Source organism: Onychomys torridus, chromosome 4 (genome assembly GCF_903995425.1).
Source record: "Onychomys torridus chromosome 4, mOncTor1.1, whole genome shotgun sequence".
NCBI lineage: Eukaryota > Metazoa > Chordata > Mammalia > Rodentia > Cricetidae > Onychomys > Onychomys torridus.
The window spans coordinates 87,608,888-87,634,344 of record NC_050446.1 but is presented as its reverse complement, the minus strand read 5'-3'; the positions used below and the strand labels follow the sequence as shown (position 1 = coordinate 87,634,344).

The 25,457-nt window shown below is 39.5% G+C and overlaps 1 protein-coding gene across 2 annotated transcripts in view; it reads right to left on the bottom strand.

The window, feature by feature from the left end:
• Positions 1-25,457, bottom strand: part of Fmn1 (formin 1) — a 365,829-nt gene that overhangs the window by 259,589 nt on the left and 80,783 nt on the right. Inside the window, exon 3 of one of the 2 annotated variants that reach the window (XM_036185303.1) lies at positions 7,127-7,302. The exons of the other annotated variant lie outside the window; for it this stretch is intronic. Coding sequence (XP_036041196.1) covers positions 7,127-7,302 — 176 coding nt within the window. The remainder of the gene's footprint in view (positions 1-7,126; positions 7,303-25,457) is intronic. 2 annotated transcript variants of the gene reach the window in all.

Genomic DNA, 25,457 nt, shown 5'->3' with positions numbered 1-25,457 from the left:
GTGGGAGGGAGCAGAGTGTGCATGATCTTTCTGTGAACAAGGGCCATGTGCAGTTAGGAGCATGGTTCTGGTTCCTAGGTTCCATCCAAGCTTGGCACCTAAGCCTGCTTCCTGGCCAGTGACATCGGCTCCCCGCGCTGTGGCTTGATCACCTGGAATATGACAGTATTACGTCATGGTGATTGTGAGGATTACACAAACAGCTGTATGTGCTTGATACTCCCCTCCACCATGCCTGGTCAAAGTACTTCGTGAGTACTTCAGCCTTTCACAGGAAAGAAACAACCTTTTTAGTGAGTCAAGCCATATCTACCAGACTAGTTTTGTTTTATTTTTGTCAATAGGAAACATATGTATACTGATGAACTGACAGTCCAAGCAGGCAGCTGCTCCCTTTCAAGTCCCCATAATCCACGCATTTGGAAAGAGGGACCAAAGGTCTCCAAATCACTGTTTCATCTATACTCCACTGGACTCCAAAGCCAATTCTTTCATGGGATTCCTCTGAATGTTTCAGGGCCTTCCAGGGTTGGATTTTCCATCTCTTTCACCTTTGGAGATAGTTTTCACAGGTGACTCTGCAAAAGGCCACTAAGTTCACTCTATTCTTTATTATATTTCCTGGTTCAAGATAATTTTTAAACCAACTCAACCATTGTGAGGGGTGGGGGTTAGGAGATATCTGTAGATATGGAATATCTTTCCACTCTTCCTCAAATGTCCGCTGAAGCACACAGATAGCAACTCTATAAGGAAAGCCATGCATCTGTGATTCCTAAGTCCCCATCCTCACCATGGGAGCTGGGAGCTCTGATCCTTTTTCCATTTTTCCTTTTTTTTTTTTTTTTTTTTGTCATTATGAGAATTCATTAGACTTCAAAGGTGATGTTTATTTACCATGTAAAAAGTAAGATCAAGCTGGCCATTACAAGGCAGTGAGGTTCTTATTATCAAATATTTCTAAGACTGAGTTCCTTGAGCCAGTGTCAAAGATTATCTGATAACAAAGATAACAGAGAGGGAGGGGACTCACTATAATGACAAATGAAATCATGGAAAAAGAAACTCTATGACTCCACTTGCATGGCTGGTGGGAGGGGCAGCCATTAAGGTACAGAATTTTGTGGGCCATGTTTCTGAAGGATCTTGGGGTTCTCCAAAGCAGGGAGAAAGAGTTTGTTGTGCCACAGGGACACTATGATAGAAGGCATGGGGTCTGTGGAGAAACCATTCCAAAGTTGCTTCTGGTAAAGTTACCAAGAGGGTCTGGAATCTAATAAACTACTTTTGCCTAACGTGGCTTGCTTGTTTCTCCTCCTTCCCAAACAGCAACACCAGATAGCTCTCTGCTGCTATAAGTAGGTATCTGTTCCTTTCCTTCCTTGATTCTTATATTAATTATTTAGTTACATATACAATTATGGATCTCATTAGGACATTTACATAGATGTGTATGACTGTACTTAGTACAGTGTACTCCGTTCATATTTGTCTCTTTCCACTCATGGTCTCCTCCAGCTCTCCAAGGGAGTCACCCATCCCAAACTTCTGCTTTACATAACATTAATAGAGAAGAACATTTAACATTTTTAAAAAGTCTAGATTCTGCATATGAGAGATAACATGTAATATTTGTCTTGTCATTTCTTTTCATCATTATCTAGTTATCTTAAGGATTAGTTCAATCTCAAAACTATAATTCCCCAAATCCTTTTATAAGTTTTTAAACTTAAAGTAGTAAATAGAAAAGGCCAGGGAAGACAGAGACATACCTAAAACAAAATGGAGAGGGCATGGTAGCTGAAGTGGCATGCACCTATTGTTCTAGTACTTTAGAGGGGGAGGCAATAGGAAGAAAGTTTGAGACCAGCCTGGCTACACAGTGAGTTCAAAGCCAGCCTAGGCTGCATACTGAGCCCTAGTCTCAAATAAAAACAAAAATTGCTCACTTATTGAATACTTATTTAACTTGTCAAGGCTCTAGATTCAATCCCCAGCATCACAAAAAAGGGACGGTGGGAAGAGAGGGAGGTAAGGAGGAAAAGGCAGATAAATGAGAGAGGCATGCACTGAAACAGAAGACACCAGAGTTTAGTTACTAGGAGATCTAGGATGCAAAGTGTCTTAATTTCATTTCCATTGCTGTGATAAAATACCATGACCAAAAGCATCATGGGAGGAAAGGGGTTTCTATTTTGGCTTTCACACCCCAATCACAGTCTATCACTGAGGGAAGTCAAGGCAGAAATCCTGGTTGGAGATGGGTATGCTAGCTGTGGTGAACCTCACCAGCTTTACAATGGCCTTATAAAGTCTGCTTGGAGACAACCAGAGTTTCTGAATGCCACTGATATCCAAAGTAAGCAGTATACAGGATGGGTTCTTTATGAAATTTTTCTAATGCCTAAATTTGCCCCACAGATCTATGAGAAAGTTATCATTAGCTTCAATTTTTAAAAATTAGTTCTGCACAATGCAAGTGTGTACAATAAAGGTAACATTCTATCTCTTGACCTCTGAAACAGTCAACAGTAGTCCCACTCAGGTGGTTTCTATGCACCTAAAACATGGCCAGTGACTAAAAAAAAAAAAAAAAAAAAAAAAAAGAAGCTTTTAATAGGACTTCATTGTAGTTCATTTAAATAGCCCCATGTGCTAACCAGCCACTCTAGTGAACACTGTTATAGATGTTATAGGGTATTCACAGAAATTAGGTCAAGTCTGAGATTAGATACCCCAGGAATGGCAAAGCCAGGTTTTGTACTGGATCCATCTAAGCATAAATGTTTCCTAGTTTCCTAGTAGTGTGATTTTTTTAAGCTATAGTGTAGCAGTTCTCTTTTCCATTGAAACACAGAAAGGGAGGCAGAAGACATCACCTTAAAAAACAAACAAACAAACAAACAACAAACAAAAACTTTGTTTTATTTCCTTTAGTTCGGTCGTTCGATGCTGTTTTGCATTTCCTTACTGTGTTAGCCACTGCTGTTCAGCTGACACAGCTGGAGTCATCTGAGAAGAGGAACCTTGTGGGAGTTTGAATAAGAATGGCTCCAACCAGTTCATAGATTTGAATGTTTGGTCACAGGGAGTGGTACTGTTTGAAGGGATTAGGAGGTGTGGTCTTGTTGGAGGAAGTTTGTCACTGGGGGTGGGCTTTAGAGTTTCAGAAGCCCAAGCCTGGCCTAGTGGCTCTCTCTCTTCCTGCTGCCTGTGGATCCTGATATAGAATTCTCAGCTCTTTCTCCAGGACCATGCCAGCCTGCATGCTACCAGGCTTCCAGCCATGCTGACAATGGATTAAACCTCTTCAGCTATAAGTAAGCCCCAATGAAATGTTTTCCTTTATAAGAATTGCTGGAGTTATGGTGTCTCTTCACAGCAACAGAAACCCTAACTAAGACAAACTTCAACTGAAAAAAATGCCTCCATCAGATAGATGCCCTGTAGAAAATCCTGTGTGGCATTTTCTTGATTAATGATTGACATGGGAAGACCCAGCCCACTGTGGATTTTGTTACCCCTGGGCAGGTGGTAATAAAAAAGCAGGTGGAAGAAGCAATTAAGAAGCATCCCTTCATGGCCTCTACTTAAGTTCCTGCCTTCAGGTTCCTTGAGTTTCTGCCCTGACTTTCTTCAGTGATAGACTGTGATTGGGTGTGAGAGACAAAATGTAAACCTTTCTCCCCAAGCTGCTTTGGTCATGGTATTTTATCACAGCAAAAGAAAGAAAATTAAGACACTTCAACGTCCTAGATTTTCTTGTAACTAAACAATGAATATCCAGCTGAATGGAAGGACTCTAGCAACCCAGACTAATGCAGGTTCTACTATGATTTATGGATACAAAACTCCCAAGAGTTATTAAATGTTCCAGTTGCCATCCTTTCACACAACTGAGAGTCAGCACAGACATAGGAAAAGGCTTAGGAAACTCAGTCTAAAGGGCGACACTAGAAATTATGTTTAAATTTGAAAGCAGAACTGTGCTGCTCTAATGTCTATTGGTGATCAAACTATTGCCTGGTAAGTATATTCCTCCCTGTCCCTAGGTTTGGTGATGACTTGGATCTGAAATGCCCCACTCAAAGCTCATGAATTGACACCTTGATTCCTTATGAGGGGAGGTGGCTGGATCAAGAGGGTTCTACTTTTACAATGGATTAATCTATTCAAAGGTGTATAACTTAATGGTGGTAGAAGCTTAAAAGAGTTGGGGCCTAATTGGAAGAAGTTGGTTACTGGGAGTATGCCTCAGGATATTTTGTCCCTGTGTGTACTGGCTAGTTTTATGTCAATTTGATACAAGCTAGAATCATCAGAGAGGAGGGACTTCAATTGAGAAAACATCTCTGTAAGATCGGGCTGCAGGCAAGCTTATAGGGCGTTTTCTTAATTAGTGATTGATATGGGAGGATCCAGACTATTATGAGTAGTGCCATTCCTGGGCTGGTGGTCTTAGATTCTATAAAAAAGCAGGCTGAGCAAGCCATGAGGAGCAAGCCTGTAAGCAGCACTTCTCCATGACCTCCACATCAGCTCCTACCTCCAGGTTCCTGCCCATCTAGAGTTCCTGCCCTCACTGCTTTTGATAATGAACTGTTATATGGAACTGTGAATGAAATAAGCCCTTTCCTCCCCAAGTTACCTTGGGTCATGATGTTTCATCACAGCAATAGTAACCCTAACTAAGACACTGTGCCTGCACACCTCCACCTCTACCTCCCTGTGCCTACTGACTGTTAGGAGTTGAACAACCTGACTTGACCATGTATCCTCTACCAGAACAGTCTACCTTATCACACACCTAAAGTAATGGAGTCAGCTGATCACAAACTGGCATCTCTGAAACCATAGCAGAAAATAAACTTGATGTATGTCAGATATCTTGATGGAAAGCTGATTAACCCAGTATCGAAACCTCAGCCCCTTTTCCCCCAGCCAAGAAAGACCTCTGATGCATTTGTTACTAACAGGGTGCATGCACATTTTCTAAATTGGAGACTATTTCAAGTGGAAGTCTCACTTGGAATAGCAACATCAAACCTGTAAGATTCAAGCCACACTGCCTGAAGAAGAGAAGAAGAACCTAAAAGGGAAAGAAGAAATCCAGAGCCCAGAGGGTAGGAACTGCTGACCTGCAGAACCTTAAGAAACTACTCCTGTTGGAAAATCGAGAGGCGTGGAAATATATTTTATTTTTACACATATTCATATAAGTAATGTGTAAATATATATTTAAATATATTTTAGTATATATTTTCAGGAAAAGAGCTTCCTTTCTGGGTAGTGATACCTGTCAAAAGCCCCCAGAACATTTGTGGGAAATAGAAATTGAACATAAGGAAATAGTCCTAAATGTTGAGGGGCAAAAATAAATACTATTCCAAAAATGAAAACAAAGTAAACATTCAATAATGAGAAAATGATCAAACTCAGGCATACCCTTGATATGACAACCACTTAAAGTATCTCTCTTAAGACTTTCAAACAGCATGGGTAAACCATAAAGAAAGAAGGTTGTAAAATCTAGCATGATTGCTTTAGAAAAACAAGTCTTGAACAGTGAAAAATAAAAGAAAATTTATTAATGTGTCACAGTGCTGCCTTTGTGCTGAGACAATGAGTTGACTCCATTCCCTTCAGCACCTCTATGTTTCACATAGTTTTCCAGGACTATGTATGATTCTTGTAATTGTAATAAATTAAGCAAAGACATAATTCCATTCACATAGAAGGAAAAAAAATCAGGATTACATGGTTTGTCATATTTCCAACAAAACAAAACTACAATCAATCGTGAAAGGAAACAGAAGCAGCCTTTCAAAGTCCCTTCACTGTTCTCCTCCAGGCTGCCTGTGGTTTGCAGCCTGCAGTTTGTATCCCATGCAGATCAAAATAATTTGCCAATAGATGTCACTGTTGTACTTAAACTGAGCTCATCCCAGCTTTGACTTTGCAAGGAGTCCAAACAAGAGACTGTACAAATCTCTGCATCAACTGTTAGTTTGTTCCCTTTTGACTTTATTATGAATCTCGCTCTCTGTTTCTCTGCCTCCCTCCCTCCCTCGTGTGTATGTGTGTGTGTGTGTGTGTGTGTGTGTGTGTGTGTGTGTGTGTGTGTTAATAGGAACTGAACCCAACTCCTCTGTAAGAAGCAGCAAGTACTCTTAACCACTGAGACAGTTCTCCAAACCCTCAAACCTCTTTGTATGAAAATGCTTTTCTTTTTTTTGTGCCAAATTTTTTTCTTAAAATAAACTACAGTGACTATTATTGGACAGTTATGGAAAGCAAAAAGTTCTATTCAATGGTTACCACCCATCTGAAAATGGCAGATCTTACACATACCTATGATTATCCAGTGCTACCTAGATGATCGTAAGCCTAACCCACACTCACCATACCCGTAGTTTCAGATCAGAATACAATGAAGCAGAGAACAAGAGATTGTCAATAGGAATCAAAATAGAAAAAGCCACAGGGAACCATAGGGAAGAGAGGGTAGTAAAAAATGGAATGGATGGTTTGGTCAACTCTAAATCTGCCATCTAAATCTGGAAGTGGTAAAGCCTGCCCAATGCTTTGTACTGGGGAGTCAATGCTTTTGTGTCAGTGGATATGTGAAAGAATGAGAAAGGAGAGGCCTGGGTTTTTAAATGGGTCATCCTGTATTTGGCAGATTTCCCACCAACTTGTTGGGCTGTTATTTGAGCAGCTGGAGAGAAAGGAAGGTTTATAGATGTGCAATGAAGACAGGTGACTTGGGTTTCACTGGAAAATGCAGAGCAAATCTGTCAGCTAGCATATGTTATTCATAAATTTTTAGTACAATGATATTAAGTGACTAGCAGCAAATGAGCTTCTTCCCACGGGGAGATTTAGGCATCAGAGCTAATGAGACAGAGTACTCTGAAAAGAAACTATTGATCCAGTCACCTTCCAGTGCACAGATTTCAGATGGCCTTGGTTTGCTGCAGCCCATTGATTTTTTTTTTCAAATAATGATCCACATATAAAATACAGTTTCAGCAACTTTACACATACAATTTACACTAAGTACATATAAAATGAGCCTCTGCTGACCACAAAGAACCACAGATTAAACATGAAGATTTCTACTTACATTGAGATCCAAGTACAATTCGCTTCTACTTGACTTTTCTCTTTCTTCATGTAGCAGAAATGGACAGGGTTGTCCAGCTCTATAACCCAGGACCCAAGCACCTCCATCTTTATTGGGAAGGTCTTTAGCTGTCTGCTCATTGCTGCTGTCACAGGGAAAGCCTTCAGAGGTGACACCTAAGTAAACACAGGGAAGAGTGTCAATGACACAGCAGGCAGATGAAAGACAATGGAGTCTGCAAGTTTAGGACTTCTACAAGGCAGTCTCCATATTCTGACTTCACTTTCTAGTTTATATTTTTAGAGTTTACTGTCCTTGTAAAGGGCTTTCCCAATTACTCTTTTTGGGGTCTCGGGCATATGCCCTCGTCTCTAAAAGGCTGGTCTACTAGCTCTTCGCTATGGAGACACAGACCTGTTTGCCAGCCCAGGTTTGTGCCTATTCACAATAGAATCAGGGGAAGGGCAGGGGAATAGAGGCAGGGGATCTTAGCACCTCTCCTCCATGGTGTCACTCCCAAGCCAAGTCACAAATGTATTTGATTGTCTGGGCCTGCAGCTGTGGCTGTGCCTTATTTCCAGGGACAGAATCTTCATGCACTGTGCACACTGGCATGTATTAGTTTGATGATGGGGGAATGCTGCATGAGTAACCTATTTGGGACTGATGTTGTCATCTCCAGAATATTCAGTTAACTTACTCTTACCTAAACTATGTCAGGATGACAGTGGGGCTGTCTTCAAATTTTAACATAACCTGGAGGTGGGAAACACCAGTGTTCCCATTTTAAGGGGGAAACTAAAGTACAGAGAAGGTAAGCAATAGTCTCAAGTTCATAAGATTGGTAAAGGAGATGGAATGGTCGGAAGCCAGGCAGCTGAACACCTGAGGCTATGCTCTCAGAAACTATGTACATGCCTGACATTCTTATGATTGGCAACACATGTTCTGTGATAAAAGGATGTCATTCATGGTCAGAAAAGCTACATGCTCCAGCCCTGGGTGTGTCACAGTTTATGCCAGTTTACTGAAGAACTTGAGATGCCTCTTAGTGAAAAAAGTGACCCCCTAAACCTATCAAATGGGAGTTCCTCAGACTCATTTGGTCATGGAATCCATTTAAACATCTGCTGAGCAAAACAGGTTGTAAACCATTAGTGCTCTACTGGAATGCAGTTTGGGAAATACTAGATTGGATCAATGACAGACAAGCCTCTTGAGGCATGGGCATTCCTGGTCCACTAAATTCCTGGTAAGCAGCCTCAGCAAACCTGGAGCAACCAGGTGGATGCAAAGTCTTAGGCCTAGTGTCTTTTTGCAAAGGGGATCACCGGATATGTGATAGGGTGTTTATTATACATAATCCCTGTAAGAGAGGAGCTCTGGCAGTGATCCAAAGCCAGCTAATGGCCTCTGCCAGCTGAAAACCTGACTCACAAACAACCTGAGCTGAGAATAACTCAGCACACAAAGGGCTGCAAGGCAGCATGCTTTTCTTAGATTAGAGTAGCATTTTACGAGTCAGAAAAGTTGAGAACACTTAAAGTTTTGAGTTTTGTTTGCTTGTTCAGTTTGGTTCGTTGAGTTTTAATCACACTTCAAGTGAAAATGACAAAGGTCTCAATGTTTCTACAGTTGCCCTCTGAAGGCTGTCCAAAAACCACTTTCAGACATTAGGAAACAAACAAACAAACAAACAAGAGTCCAGGACATCAGGAGTTCACTGTCATCTCTGCAAGTGTAGGGTGTCTGTCTGGAAAGTGAACTCGGATACTTTCTTCACAAGGACACAGTGCCTCAAGATGAGCGTCTGTCCACTTGAGGCCCTCAATACCTGCTATCAGCAGAAGATATAGCCAGCTGGTCACCTCAGCTTTGACTTAGGGAGTCATGTGTTGTGGTGTCCCTAACTCCTGTTCTCAAGAAGCAGGGGGAAAGGCTAATGCCTAAAAGAACTTCAAAGCACCTCCACATGCATCCTGGAAAGGAAATCACTATTGTGAAGACCTGACTCATGTGGCTTTAGTGGCTGTGGGATGGTTCATTCTTCCTTCTAGAACATTCTGCCTCTATTGTTAAGAAAAGAGGAAACCTACAGAGGACTCGCATCATACCCTTGTAAACCTATGGAGTGCACTCACCACACTGTCTTGCTTCTCAGGTCTGTAATTACTAACCAGACCCCTCTCTTAGATCCCTACTGTCTGCACTTTGGCTATGCAATAAGTGCTGTCTTTGGATGAAGGTTACATGGATTAACATAACTATATACACACAACATATACCACAAAATGCATTGTACAGCACCCCAAGTAAGACATTCATATTATCAGAGCATATTGTCTGGTGAGACTAAGTTTATTATTACAGTATGAATAGTGGAATCAGAGTAGTGAATTCACACAATAGCAAAGGCTTGTGTTCTCAATGTGAACACACATACAAACACACTCACATACCTGTAGTGTCTAGCAAACACTACATTAATGAGGTGAGGCATGCAATCAATTCACTCTTTATACAGAGGAAAACAAGAGAAAGCTTAAGCAGAAGCAAAAAAAATTTAATTCTGGAGTTGATTTTCATTTTTATTTGTTTGGTTTTGGTTTTTCAAGACAGGGTTTCTCTGTGTAGCTTTGGCTGTCTTGAAACTCACTCTGTAGACCAGGCTGACCTCAAACTCAGAGATTACCTGCTTCTGCCTCCTGAGTGCTGGGATTAAAGGTGTGCACCACCACCACCCCCCAGCATTGATTTTCATCTTAAAGAGCCAATTTTTGATGCCTAATATCTAACCAGACAATAATTTATGAAGAAAACATTCAAGATAAACCATGATGTGATAATTTTGACAAGGATTATTAGGACAGGAAGGAAAGAGATTACATGAAACTGTTATCTCAGAACTTTGACAAACTAAGGACAGAGGATGAATTCTAATTTAAAAAAAAGAATAGATAACAAATTTAAGAAGTTTTTAAAAAAACTTTAATAATATAAAAATGAATTATTTATAAGATAATATACATGTCTATATTTATTTAAATAGGGCATGCCCATATTATTTTTTTAGCTGAGTAAACAAACAAACAAACAAAAAACTTAACTTAAAACAAGTAAATGTGTCAGCATAGTCAACCGACCCTTAATTTCTTGTACAAATAGATTTTCAAGGTGTTAGATTTTCATTGAACAATCTTTCTGAAACACTGAAAGTCATCAATTTAATCAACTATCTTTCCCTTTGATGTTATGAGTCTCACTGTATTAAATACGCATTAATTGTTTTGTTTCTCGGTGGCACATTGGCCCCTTGATTGATCACATATATACACACAGGTTAACTGGACAGGTGATCATGGTTAATAGGACATACAGCACAGATACACAAAGGGTAAGGTGGCTTACCTTTAAAGTCTGTGCTTTCCCCAACCATTCACATGATGAGCTGCACTCTGCTGAAGCTAACCTATGACATCAGCCCGGGGGCTGCTGTCAGTCATCAAAACAGTGGAAGCAGACAGAAAAAAAAAGGTAATATGCCATGTACAATGGAGGCAGTATTCGCAATCCACCTTCCCCAAGTGCAATCCATCTCCCTGCCTTTGCTCCCTTCCTGCTTTGTCAGTGTGAACTCAGGATTTTACCACGACCCCTATGAGGGCCAGTGTTTCATAACTGTATACATATTGGATCTGGCCATGCAGCCTGCTCTGGCTGAATGAGGGTGGGCAATATAATAATACACAATTATTCACACCCATACCCATAGCTCTGGCAAAAAGTAGAGTCTCATGGCTAGTTTTGGTCAGACTTGGTGCTCTATAGTGTCATGCCCCAACTCCCATTATACTGGTGGCAAATGATAAGATGTAATAGAACTACCAATATGGGTAGAATTTTGAAGAAAAAAAAACCCTGTTAATACATCCTAGAAGAAACATGAGCAAGGAGCAGCAGGTCCTCTGCACCATGAGATGGGATTATGTGAGGAGGAAGGTATGTCTAAGTGGAAGACGGCTGCTGGTAGGTCAGGAAGTAGGAAGGACTGGGGAGCAGGCTATAGCAGTTTGAGAATCTACCAGGGAAGGATCATAGCTATCAAATGAATGAAGTGCTTGAATGTCTAGAATGATATTTAACATCAAACTAAATGAAACAGGGTTCTACTTCGCCTACCCACCCATGTTACAGCTGAGGGAACTAAATCCCAGGAGGATTTCTGTATTTCCAGAACACTTATTAGTGGCAAAGCTGGAATGACAATCCAGTTTCTAGAATGTCTCCTATGCTACTTAGAGAAGGACATTACTTATGGACACTCCATTGACAGGGATACTGAGTTAAGAGACAGAAGAGGGAGTGAGGAAGAGCACTGGCAGGGCTTTGATAGGTGAGCTTGATTCCTGGCTGCCTCCGATACTAACTGCTTAACCTTGAAGCTACCAAGCATCCTCACATCATCACTTCCTCACCAGTAAAGGTGGGATAATAGGGAGAAGCCTGGCAATGAACTAAAATCGAAATAATTTTCTCCCAGGAATTTCCTAGGCTGTGGATTGCATGTGTATGAATTGCATGAGGGATGCAAATAAGTCCTTGCTTAAAGAAATAATACATGCAATGGAGGTACACTAAATATCACTGTGTGCATGAAGAAGAACTTTGTATCAAAGAAGTTAACGGGATTAATTGAGCTCATAAGAATCGATGAAAGCACTCTGGTACTGTAGATCCCAAGTCTGTTCAGAGACCCCCAAAACAGAATTAATATTATCTGATGTAATTGCTCCAGGTTAGTGGCTGATCAGCTCTGGTCATAGCTCCTCAGGGGTCTTCATGGAGACACTAAGACATTTCTTCACTGAAGGTCAGATACACAATCCTTGAACCCAGTATGGCTATTTATAGACATAGCTTCCAATAAAATACTATTTTAAAGGGTTATATCAATATACACTGTGATAATAATTACATTAACCTTCACACATGGTCTTTTCGTGGGAGGGATATAGATGCCAAGTGAGGGGAAAATAGGACTGAAATAAGGAAACTCCTTTGTAAATATAGTCATGCTGAATATTTTAACAAGGATTGCACGTTTCAAGTAGCACAAATGATGCTGAGAATGGGTAAAGACTAGGGGGAGATGCATCTAGGTAAAAATTAGTGTTAAATGACTGAAAGATGTTTAGAAAGTTGTAGAAGTCATGAGACATTAAGACCCTCTTTATAGTCTCAGTAAATGTTTAAAAAATAGATGCTGATTCTTTAAATGTCTAAGTTATCAAAAAACTGGGTATTTTGGTTGATAATGAATATACTTACTAGAAACTCTTCAAAGTCAAGAAAGCATACAGTTTTAAGTCACTAAAAGTAAAACCAAATGATATTTTTCTTTTCATTTATTATTAGTCCAATTATTATGTGTATAGCTGCACAGTAAGAAGGCTGGTTTAAAAAATACATGTAATGATTAAGGAGATATGATAAAGGAAAACTGTAAAGTACTAAGCATTAGCTTGTAAAACATAAATATGAATAATTTTTTTAAAAACCCTGTTGGAAATGATTTTGAGATCTAAAGAAATAAGAACAAACATAGCAAGATAATCAGGGAGTGGGGGTCCTTTTATTAATATCAATAGCAAACATTTAAGAGACAAGAATAAAATCTGATTCTAAGCATGAAGTAAAAGAAAATATGAAATTACATTCCATTATTTCATTTCTGTTACCAAAACAAAGAAAAAGACTAGTCTCTTGGGTCTAATATTGATTTTTCTGATACAGAATTCTGATAGGTGTAGCTATAGAAGTGAGTTTTGATCTTAACCTTAACTCCATGCCAGGTGTTTGACCAATTATTTCCACTGAGTTTTGTTAGCAGCATTGGAGTTATATGGCAGATCAAGTTGTCTGCTCATAATCTTTGCTCTTCCAGCCAGAGAAGTGTGGCTATTGCCTTGAGTGCCCAATGCAGAGCAGCCTGTTAGAAGTCTCTACAAAACATCCAGATTCTCACATCACTGCCTTTTGCCAAAGGGTCTTGACACCAGAATTTTCCAACATGTCTTCTCCCACCAGGCACCAGTACTGACAACAAGCCTTGTGCCAGCAATCTTCGTTGAGGTTCCCAACAAACTAATTTTTCTAAGGGTGAGTCATGTCTGATATAAGGAATTTATTATGTTTTATACAATATATATATATTACACATGACTGGGGATCTTCTTAAAGACTCTGCAAGCTAGGCATAAAGTCTTCCTATTTTAAAGATGAAGTTAGCTTTGCTCAGGGAGAAACAGGAAGTAGTAGAACCGAATTCAGAGTTAACCTCCTGACATACACAGCTAAACCAACTGCAGGAAACAATTATTTTCAGATATTCAAAGGCAGCAGTATATGTCCTGAGAGCATAGAAACATGTGAGATAAGCCATACAACTACCCATGATTTCTGCCAAAGGTTGATTTCTGGATTGCAGAGGAAAAATAAAGTGAGCCCTGGTAACTTTTCTGACATGGCTCCCAAATAACTACATGGAGACTGACTATTAATTATGAAAGTTCAGCCTTACCTTAGGCTTGTTCCAATAGCTCTAATAACTTAAATTAACCTGCTTTTATCAATCTATGTTTACCATGTGGTTTTTTAACTTTCATTCTGCATGTCTGATTTCCTCCATGTCTCATTGGTGCCTCTGCCCTTCTTCTTCCCAGAGTCCTCTCTATCCCTGAAGTCCTTCCTAACCTCTTCTTGCCTAGCTATTGGACACTTGGCTCTTTATTCAACCAGAAGATGCCTTGGCAAAGACACATCTTCACAGAATAAACAAATATTCCTCAACACTTGTCAGTTTCTTCTCATTGGATACTTGCTTCTCTTTCAATCCCAGAAGTCATCTTACGGGTTGTCCACACTTGTTAGTTCCTAGGAACCCATAGACTCCTTCCTGCTTATTTTCTTAACTAGGCCAATCGGTTCAGAAACAACCTCTAAAATTATCTTCAGTTTGGACTCACTAAACCCACTCTCTAACTTTCCTTCAGGAACTCAGACAAAGACAGCCAGCGGCACTTGCAATGGCACCTCTTTCCTGCCCTCTAACATGCTCCAACTTACTAATGTATGTAGGCCCTTGATATCTGACACTCACTGTATTGACTTAGAATAATAGCAGTAATGTAATTGGCCCATCAAAATGATCAAGCCCTCTTCATCATCTATACTGACAGAGAACAGGGAAATTTATAGGCCAGAAAGAAGGCAGTGATTTAAAATGAGTATGCTGCTGTCATTCCTAGATGAAGAGGATTCACTTGGTACAAAAGAGGAACATTTTTAAGATCAATAAAGATACAGGTCCAGGAAACTCCACAGACATAGTTGGTAGCAATACCATATCTGAACAGCAGCTGCAATTGGCCTCCCTGTGTAACTGAGCTTACAATAAGCTAGCTGTTCTCCAAAAGTCACCTAATGTTCTGACAAACCCAAAAGGAATTCCAGTGGTAACGTGCTAAGAATTAATATCATCTCGGTACCTTCCTGATCTTTGATGCTGGCACAAATCTCTCCAGCTCACTCAAGGCTTAGTGTATGTCTTCAAGTAACAGTGAAATAATATGATGCTTTCTCTCCCCAAACACGTAGGTATAAGGAATTCATATTCAAGTTCAAATGAATGGCCTAGCAGACATATTCATTTTACTCACTTTTAAGTATTTTAAATATTTTTATCCTCCCTTCAAAGTATATGATCCAGAAAAAGGAAAAAAAAAAAACCACTAAAGCAGGAGACTATTAGAGGGTTTAGGGTCTTTTCAGTACATTTTATTCAGCTAAAGTGCCACAGTTTCTTTTCATTGCACCTTTGAATCCATTTTCTCAAACATGAAATTAGCCCTAAATCATGTTTAATTAACTAGCTTGTTTTTTCCATCATACCAATATTTGAACACCACCCCCCAGGGACTGTTGCAATCATCAGTGTCACTTTGCTATGTCTTAAGGCTATTATTGCACCAGAAAACACAGCTCTGATTTAAATTGCATGTCTGCAGGAAAAAAAATCAATTTACTAAAAGAAAATTAATTCCATAACCAAAATTTTATGAAAGCAATGGATCCATAAAGTGAGTCAAATGTGTACTAAGAATAGAACTGAACATCTTTCTTGGCCAACAGGGACTTATCAATGTACTCCAATTCATGATAAACATTCACTGGGAAAAATTCCACTAAATAATAATAGAGATCTTTCAGCTTAAGGTTGCTGAAAAAATCATAAATTAGCACAAGATTATCAGTAATGCTTCAGTATCACAAAAAGGTTTAGACTGGCATGTATTTTAGTGACAAATGTTTCCGAAGCCAGGCTTCTACTGTAGGCTTACACTTTATGTTCAGACATGGAAGTAAACTTGCCGAATCATCACAACTCAAGTAGGATTATACAGGTCAGTGGTGACTCTGCAAACAATTAATGCTCTCTTCCTTTATTTAAATGAAAACATACACACGAAGGGCAGGAATGTACTTAATTCCTGGGAAAAGCCACAGGCTCGCTCATGTCCATGGGGTTGGAGGAAATGACTTTTCTGAGGACTCAGCATTGCTCAAGCTGCTGAGACACCAATTGGCAAAGGAAATAAGAACACATTGCTACGGCAACTGGCAACATGAATCAATCCCTACAGCAATGTCTCCCAGCTAATTTAATCCTAAAATAGTTCTGTAGTTTGCCATGGAATCCAGGGCAGTGTGAGTTACTGCAAGGATAAAACAGTAAAGAAAACAATGGGATAATTTGATGTAAATTAGTAAAGGTGCTACTTTGCTGAAGGGACTTAACACTATTTTCTTTGCAAAAACAATTGTTGAATCATGTCTATTTTTGAAACAATCCAAATTTGAGTCTTAATATTTGTACCCTTAAAAGAACAGCAAGGAAGAAGTCAGGGAGACAGCTCAGTGTGTAAAATGCCTGTTTTATAAGTATGAGGACCAAAGTCCCAATTCCCAGTGCCCACACAAAATGTTGATGCAATAGTATGCATCTATGATGGCAGTGCTGGAGGGGTGGGGCAGACACAGTCAGATCCCTGTAGCTCACTGGATAGCCAGCTTGGCCAAATCGATGAACTCCAGGTTCAGTAAGAGACTGTCTCAAAAAGTAATGTGGAAAGTGATCAATTAAGACATTCATTGTTGACTTTTCACACACACACACACACACACACACACACAGAGAGAGAGAGAGAGAGAGAGAGAGAGAGAGAGAACCACCCCCCCCCCCCCCACATGAGTGTGTACATACACATACACAAGGAAAAAGCAATGACAAATTTGAAATATCTTTTATTGTTGCTATGGTACAGAACGACTATTTTCAAGAGTTTTCAGAGGGAATGGCAGCAGCATTCACTGAGGTAGGGTTCTGCCTCATGACACAAAGCACATGCTGACCTGAAGGCCCATACATGCTAGTGTATCTCTCTTTGCCTGGATATAGGAGAACATAAATGGAAGGGCTAACACCAATTGCCACAACCTTGCATGACTCCTGGGACTTGACCTAATTCGGGGGTGGTCATTGAGGGAATAAAGAAAAAATAGACAGATGGACACACAAGAAAGCCGGGTTCAGGTGGACTGGGTTTTCTGATGGAGAAGGCACAGCACTGTGAAAACTCGATGTGTTTATTACATACTGTTGAACAGAGAGGCAGGGACAAGGCAGGAACAGCAGAACGAGGAGGTAGGATTATTTCAGACAGATAATCAAAGAGACAGGGTTTATGGTATACAGCAGGATCAGTAGGCAAGTGTAGCTAATCTCTGCAGGAGCAGTCTCTGTAGGGGAGCAATCTTCAGGATATAGATATTCAAGAGGGGAAAGCTATGGCAGACTTTTTTTACACACTTTATCCACATTCACACTTGGGCCAGGAGAGCAGCTTTGTCGTTTCCCTGAGCCTAACCCAGAGAAGGCTTTGACATTTTTCCCTAAGTCTGAGGCTATGGTCTGGGCATAGTCATGCCCATGTCAACAGCACACACTCACTCAAGCCTTCACACTCAGAATTTCCTCATCTCCTAAGTCATTCTCACACTCTCCAATGATTCCAGGCCCCAAGTGCTGAGTATTCTGAGCAGTTTATTACTAAACAGAGTTATGGTCCCACTGATTACCTGACGGAAAAAGAGAACAGGCAAAAATAAGTAGGTTGTAATGAACAGTGAGTAACCATGGGATTGATGAGGATTTGGTGGGACATGAGCAGAGCATGAAGTTAGCAGCCTAATGTGTTTTCTAGGCTAGACTGCCAAAGGTCCAGACCTCAGGACTAAACCGTCGTTGCCACCCAAAGAAACCCAGGTCAACTGAAATGCTGTTGGCTAAATGCAAGAGTAATGACTGTGGAAAAATCCAGTGTGCTAAAAAAACAAAAACAAAAACAAAACAAACTTGTAATTACTAGAAGGAATCAAGACTAAATTTATATATTCTCACACACTGTTGCTATAGCTACAGATAAGTATTACTTCCTGGTTTTGGTTTAAAAAATATTACACACTCCCCCCCTCCCCTTTTAACGTTAAGAGGATAGGCTAACTGAAATTGGGGGATTTTTTTCATAAAGTTCATAAGTTACAAAGTAAGAAAATGACTCTTCATGGAATTGAGAAAAGACATGAGTGCCACTCAGGACCCCAGACTCAGGAAAGCACCCATGGCATTGCTATTGGATTTAATAGCTGCAGCATTTGGCTGCCCCATATTCGGAAGACGTGTCTAGAGCTGGCACATGCTGTTGGGACCTACTGTGACACACAGAATGAATATGTGAAAATTGGAAAGTACAGCTTGGATTAGCTTCCCGGCCCACAACCATTCTCAGTGTTCTGCAAGCTATTCACGGCATGTAGAGGTAAGCTCTGAGTGGCCATGTCTCCACCAATAGCTAGGCTTCTCAGAGGTGACTGATCAGCAAGGGTCAGAGAACCCCAATTAATGTGAATGTGTTTTTCTCATCATCAAATTATATCCATGAGACTGAAAGAAATAATCACTGGTCTGAGTCTTATAAATAGTAGAAAATACCCACAGTTGTTTGTTTTTTTTTTCCTAGTGTCATCTTTGTATATCTGTAACAACAGGCAGTCCTGAACTCTACATAGTACCTAAGATTTCATGTTAGGCATTACTTCTGTGGCTGAAAAAACTTTAATATCTACAGAAGTCTATGAAACAAAAAAGTGTATTGTTTATCTTGCCATTTGACATATTTCTTTGAACTGTTTAGTTTTCTGTCTTAACATCCTGGCAGAATGGCCCTCTTGTTGTTGCCTCCCTTACACATTTTCTATTTTATTCATAGAATTTATTTCCTGTATTGATGAAATAGCAATACAAGACATAAGATCTATTTCCTTCTATATAGATGGCATTGTGGTGGTTCCCCTTTTAAAAGAAAGAAAAGGCAAATGCTCATACAGTCCAGACATTTCGCATATTTCCGCCAACTCCTGCAGCTCACAACCGTGTTACAGATGTAGCAAAAAAAGAAAACAGGACTTAGGTTGGATGGCATGTTGTAGAAAAAGAATGGTTAGAATCCAGTTATTGGCAAGAAATCCAACAACTTTCAGACTCAATGGAAGGGTTTTGGAGTTCCTTATTAATGTGTTTCGTGGCCCAGGAGGAAAGTGTGAAGGAATGTCCACCCTGTTTTGGGCATCCTTCGACTAATCTCTATGTCTCTGGTTTTTGCCTGAGAACTTATTGGCAGGTCTTTATCAAGGGTATCCTGTCAGATTAACAAGAAATCAGAAAAATATATGAAACTCAACTAGTTACTGTAGCAAAAGTTTTCAAGAGGAAAAAACAAGCAACAAGAAAAGATGCAGTGAATTAGTAGGTATGGCTCTTCTGTTCATTTCTTACTCCTATGAGTGGAGAAAGGAGGGGATAGTGATAGCAAATGAACATGTGAAGTAAATCCCAAATAGCATTGATTATCTTGCTTTCTTTACAATTAAGAAAAGATGATTAGATTATGAAATTATAAGAATGTAATATTGAGAATAATTAGAAGATTTACATTAATAACATAATGCTCTGTGTTATTGAGTAATGGAGCAAGGCTCCTAGAGAAGGAAAAGTTAGGGAGAAAAGAGTAGGGAAAAATTAAAGGATAAGAAAGTCACTTTAAACCAAGAATGACCCAATCACTCAGATTCCTCTCTCACTCTGGAAAGAAAGGTCAACTGATAGCTCCAGTGACATGTAACTGGATCCCATTCCTCTTTTGATGTTCTCACCAAGAAGGGTTTAACTGCCCTTTCCTTGATTCATTAGCTGGTCACTTCAAAGAGACCCTAAAAGGCCAATATTTGCCTAGACAACTCCTTTACCTCAGTAAATCTAGACAAAACCCCCAAAGCCATTCATCCTAAATTTCACACATTATTGCCTTTGGCCCCTGTCAGTGACCTCAGCCTACAATATTGATTGCTGCTTGCCTCCCAATATGAATCTCTCCAATGATCAATCAGTCAGCAGAAGAGACAGTCATCCAATCTGATACTAAAGATGAACCAACATCAAGGGTTAACCCAAGAGGAAACCTCACGATTTAGAAGATAAGCTACGTCTTTACCACTTACAGGCCATTTCCAAGCAAGACAGGAATGGCCCACACTTCATCTGTGACTCAAGATTCTGAAATATGAAGATGGATATGCTATTTAGTAACAAGTAAACTTAAATAACTTATGAAATTAAAAAGGTGTCTTTGTTCTAACAAGTAAGATCTGTGGGACTTCTGTGCAAGGAGAGCGCAGCCATCTATGATGTCTATTTTTCAACACAAAAGATTAATAAGGAAAATTGTCCTTATTAGTAAGTGTGGGGACTGTTCAACATACTAGTAATGAAAGATACACAAGATAAAAGAAGAAAAAATACAGAACGGTCATAAATTTGGAAAGGCTAAAATATAACATGCAAAGCTGGTGACAAGTAGCAATGTAGGCACTCTGTCCTAAGCAGGAAGGCACCCATCATGTTTAAGCTAACCCCAGACACTTATAATACTAGGCCCAGAAAGTCTCCATTATTTTTGTTTAACAAACAAATTAACACATATTATACATACTTTGTTGGGATAATATAATCTACTGGATAAAAACAGGAACAAACAGCAAGGCATGATGTATGCCTTTAATCTCAGCACTCTGGAAGGAGAGGCAGGTGGATCTCTGTGAGTTTGAAGCCAACCTGGTCTACATAGAGAATTCCAGGACAGTGATAGCTATATAGAGAGACTCTGTCTAAAATACAAACAAACAAAAGTCCAACACTAAAAGAATTTTAATGACTTGACATACATCATAATTCTCTTAGCTTTAGTGAACATGTATAATATAAGTCCTTTATATTTTTGAGAATTGTCTTTGGATGGCACTTAAGGATAATAAATATTCAGGGTAAATGAGTTAATATGTCTAAGTGCTATGTAATTATAAACTGTAATTAAATGTTGGTTTAAAATATTTTTCTACAGTGTTTCTGACCTTGTATTTATTTCTTATAGCATATTTAGAACAGTTTATGAACTGATTAATATTGGTTCTTTTCCATTTGTTTTGTTCATGTCAGCTATTAATTATATGCATTTTTTAAATATATGATGTAATGTTTTCAGCATATAGGTAACATAAAATATAAAATATGTTAAAAATCACACGAGATGCATAAAAGTCCTCAGTTGAGATATACTACTGCATACTCACTGGGATGGGTGGCACCAAAGTCAGAACCATAAGTTCATGTGAAGAAATCCAAACACTTATACAGTGTTGAAGGGAATATAAAGACATGCAGCATCTTCAGAAAACAATATAGCATTTCCTCAAAGGGGTAAATACAGAATTACAGTATGGCTCAGGAATTAATTCTACTACTACATGGAGGAAAAAGGAAGACATGTGTCCATACAGAGACCTTCATGTGAACGTGCATAGGAGCATTATTCCTAATAGCTAAAAGGTGAAAATAAACCAAATGCTTGTGAATGGATGAGCAAAATAGGACATATTCATAAAACAGAATGTTATTTGTCTATAGAGAGAATACATTAGAAAACATTATTCTGAGTAAAAGATGCCAATCACAAAACACAATATAAAATATATAATATATGTATTCTATTTAGTTGAAATATTTTAAAAAAGTAGATTAATGTTTACCTAGGGCTAGACGGGGTTGTGTGATGGTGAATGACTGAAAAGAAGTGTAGTTTGGAGGGGTAGTAAGACATTCTAAAACAGATTGGGATGATGGCTATGCTCCATGAATACACTAGAACAACTGAATTGTGTATTTTTTATTTAGTTATTTTTTCCTCCAAGACAGTGTTTCTCTGAGTAGACCTGGCTGTCCTGGAACTCACTCCGTAGACCAGGCTAGCTTGAACTTGGAAATCAGCCTGCCTCTGCCCCTCAAGTGCTGGGATTAAAGGCATGTGCCACCACTGCCCAGCTTAATTGTATATTTTAACTGGGTTAATTTATGAGATGGGTATCTCCATAAAGCTGTCTAAACTAAAGACTGAGTTACAGTCTTATGTGAGCTGTTTGTATTATACATTATGACAGTTCTGAAAAAAAACTAGCATGGACAAAGTGTTCATATTTTTATAACATATTCCTACGTATTTATATAAATTTACTGGAGGCAAAGTTTTGTGAATAATGGTGTTAGCCAGTGTCATTTCTATTAGCTTCTAGCTGAAACAACTTTAAGGGCTCATGTGGAATAAAGGACTCTAAGTGGTGTGGTTTATCTACATGGTAAAATATCATCAACCATTATAACTGAAAACTGTAATTCATAAAACCATACAGAAACATTAGAAGTTTTAAAATAAATGTTGGGGGTAGTATTTGAAATATAAAATAGACATATCTAAGTCACTTAAAATTCCTGCCTCTATGAGAATAATTGAAGTGGTTGGATAATAGAAGTTTTTATTGTCTTTTCCTATAGTACTTTTCTTAGATAATCCTCTTAATTAAAAATATTGTATTGCTATTGCTTCATCAAACCAAAAGTGAGTACAGCAGTCCAACAAATTTAAAAGATTCCCTAGAGATACCTAATAAAACAGCATTAGGAAGACACACAAGGAAGAATAATGGACACCATTGGAATTAGAGGTAGCAGAATCTACAACTCCAGCTCATCAGGTGACAGGAACATATCCTACTTGTGCATGGGGTGTGTGTGTGTGTGTGTGTGTGTGTGTGTGTGTGTGTGTGTGTGTGTGTTGTTGTTGTTGTTGTTGTTGTTTCCACCAAGTACAAGTACCAGGCATTGCTCACATCTGGAAGATAAGAGTGGCATTGAAAGGGAGATCAAGCCATGGGGAGTATTGTTTGTTAGGGAGTGAGGTGAAGATGATGAAGGGTCATTAGGGTCATCCGAATCCTTAGTTTAATAGTCACTGTGTTGATACTGTCCAAAAGCTGTAGCCATCAGCTTCCAACTGCCCTCTGAGGTGCAGCACACAGAGAAGAGGAAAGAGCAGGAAGAGAATAAGAGAACCTTGGCTAGTGTTTCCTCTGTTTTCTTCATCGTAGTCTGAGTGAGGATGGAAATAGAGAATGAAATACTTTAAATAAAGTTCAATCAAAACATTGACCACCCCAAAGCACATCTACCTCTAAACAGTGGGTATCAAATGCCTGGATTGGTTGGTTTGACTTCGATGCCTCAGACCTGAAGCTTGACCTATGGACTTTGTGAGCATCTGTTAAGGGAGTATTCACTTTCTGACATGTGCTCCTTTATATGAGTTCAATCAGCTTCAAAGTAGGAACTGTAGCAAACAAGCGTCCACTACAAATTTAATTATTTATTGTTTTTGCTATCTAAGCTTCCTATTCCTTCAGTTAGTAGTCAATAACAATGAAGCAAAACTGTTAAGTTTGTGATATTTGTTTAAAGAGCATTCCTACCTGCCCTTTATTCATCATTTTAAAAATTTATTTAATTTTATGGGTATGGTATTTTGCCTTCATGTATGTCTATGAACCACATGTGAATGTGTAGTTTAGAACCTAGAAGAAGGCATTGGATCCTCTGGAACTGGCATTACAGACAGCTATTAGCAGTCATGTAGGTACTAGGAATTGAATCTGGATCCTCTGGAAGAGCAGTCAGTGTACTAATCCATGGATCCATCTCCCTAGCCCCCTTTTAGTTATTTACCATTGAAGTAAAATTTACTTGAATGTTAAATAGATGAGTAGAAGGAAGAATAGCCCCAATGTTCAGGGATGAGTGTTGCAATGATTCACTGGATTTTTTCCCCAGTCTTTCTTTCTACAGACACTGGATATACTGTTTTCTTTATGTAGCATCACTATGAACACATGGTATGCCACACATTATAATGAAGCCACCCTTTCACAATGGCAGTTTGTTTCCACTTGAAGTATTAACCTTACTCCTCCATCCTTATTCAATGGCTAGACTTGTCCAAAAGCAAAACATCAGTCATCTATGTATTGAAGCACCTTCCTTTACAGCCCACTACCCCACATTAAGTAGCACCACCACATGCTTTATATGTTGACTGTCTTCTTCTATGCAGGAGCCGCTTGAACAACCAGAGCAGCCATAATGCAGCAGAGCTTCACTGCATCACCTTAGATATTGGGTACCAGGCTTAGATTTGAGCCTGGTCAGATGCTTTAGCCCATCCATTTCCAGAACATCTCCTGTAGTTCAATCCACTGAAGTTCCATTACACTTCAAAGCCAATGAAATCCCTATTGAAAACTGCTCCTACTGTTCCTTTATCATTTGTTTTCCCACAAGTGTGAGAAACCAGATAAACAACCATCTGTCCATTGCTTACTTAGCTCAGAGATTGCTCTGGGCCTGGCTCCCTAAGGTCCAAGTCAAGCTCCTCTCTGGGCAGCAATCCACAGTCTTCCAGGCTGGCTTCTTATCTCATGTCTTCTCTGAATTAAAACCCAGGCTGGCTCCTTTCAGTGCCTGCTCAGTCCTGGAAGTCCTATAGGATGCTACTTCTGGGTCTTGCCTTTCATCTCCACACTTCACAGAAACAGATGGGTGACTCTCCAAGGATACATAGCCCAGGCCTATGGTAGAGACACTCCAGTAGCTCACAACTCCAAGCAAAGCACCCTAGCAGACTAACTTCATGACCTGGACACAAGAAAAAAAAATGGCCTGATGCTTCCTTAACAGCTAGACTTCAACACACATATATTAAGAAATCACTAAAATCTGAATGTTTCCTCAGAAATTTTCAATCTGTGTGAGGACACTGAATTCCCAGAAGCCTGTCTTGCTGTATCTGTTCCTTTTCTAGAACAAGTCATTGTTGGCTTAATCACTTGACTCACCCAGCTGCTTGTTTGTGTACACTAGAACATCACGCAAGCGACAGTCTTTCTTTGTCTCATGACAAAGCACTTGGGACTTCCTTCTGCTGCTGGGCGACCGACAATAAGCCTTTATTGGAGACAGTCAGCAAGTAAATACAGTATGATGGTAGCTTGAACTATGAAGTCTGGATTTCTCATCGCTTGACTATGGACAGAATTCAAATGGCCTTAAAGCACTATAATTAAAAGAAGGAGAAGGATCCTACTTTAGCTGATAAGATCCTTGACTTCTGGAAGGGTTTTATTTTTCCTTCTTTAGTTTTCCTCTCTCTAAACAACTGTAAACATCTGTGTAGCTGCTGTTAAACCAGCTGCTAGCCAAGTGTGCAAGTCTGGTTGATGACCATGTGCAAGTCCAGAATATCATATGTAATGTTTATACATCCATCAAAACTCCATGTGGGAATGGAGGTGGGGTAGCTCAGTCCATAGAGAACTTGCAGACAAAGGACAAGAGTGTGATTCCCGGAACCCATGTGAAAACAAACAAATGAACAAAATGTCAGACATAGTACTAGGTGCTTGATATCCCAGCACTAATTAGGAAGAGACAGGATGCCTCTTGTTGGGCTAATTGGTAGCCAGCCTAGCCTACTTAGCAAGTACCAGATCAGTGAAAAATCCTACCTCCAAAAGAACAGAACTCAAGTAGAATACCAAGGTTGTCTACTGCTTCTGGCCCCAAACACATGGACACACACACACACACACACACACACACACACACACACACACACTTCTTTGTCTGTCTCTCTGTCTCCCTCTCTGTATGTGTATGGCTCATCTCTCCATTCAGTAAAAATGCTGATGAGGCACCAACTATGCTAAGCTCTGGCCTTCA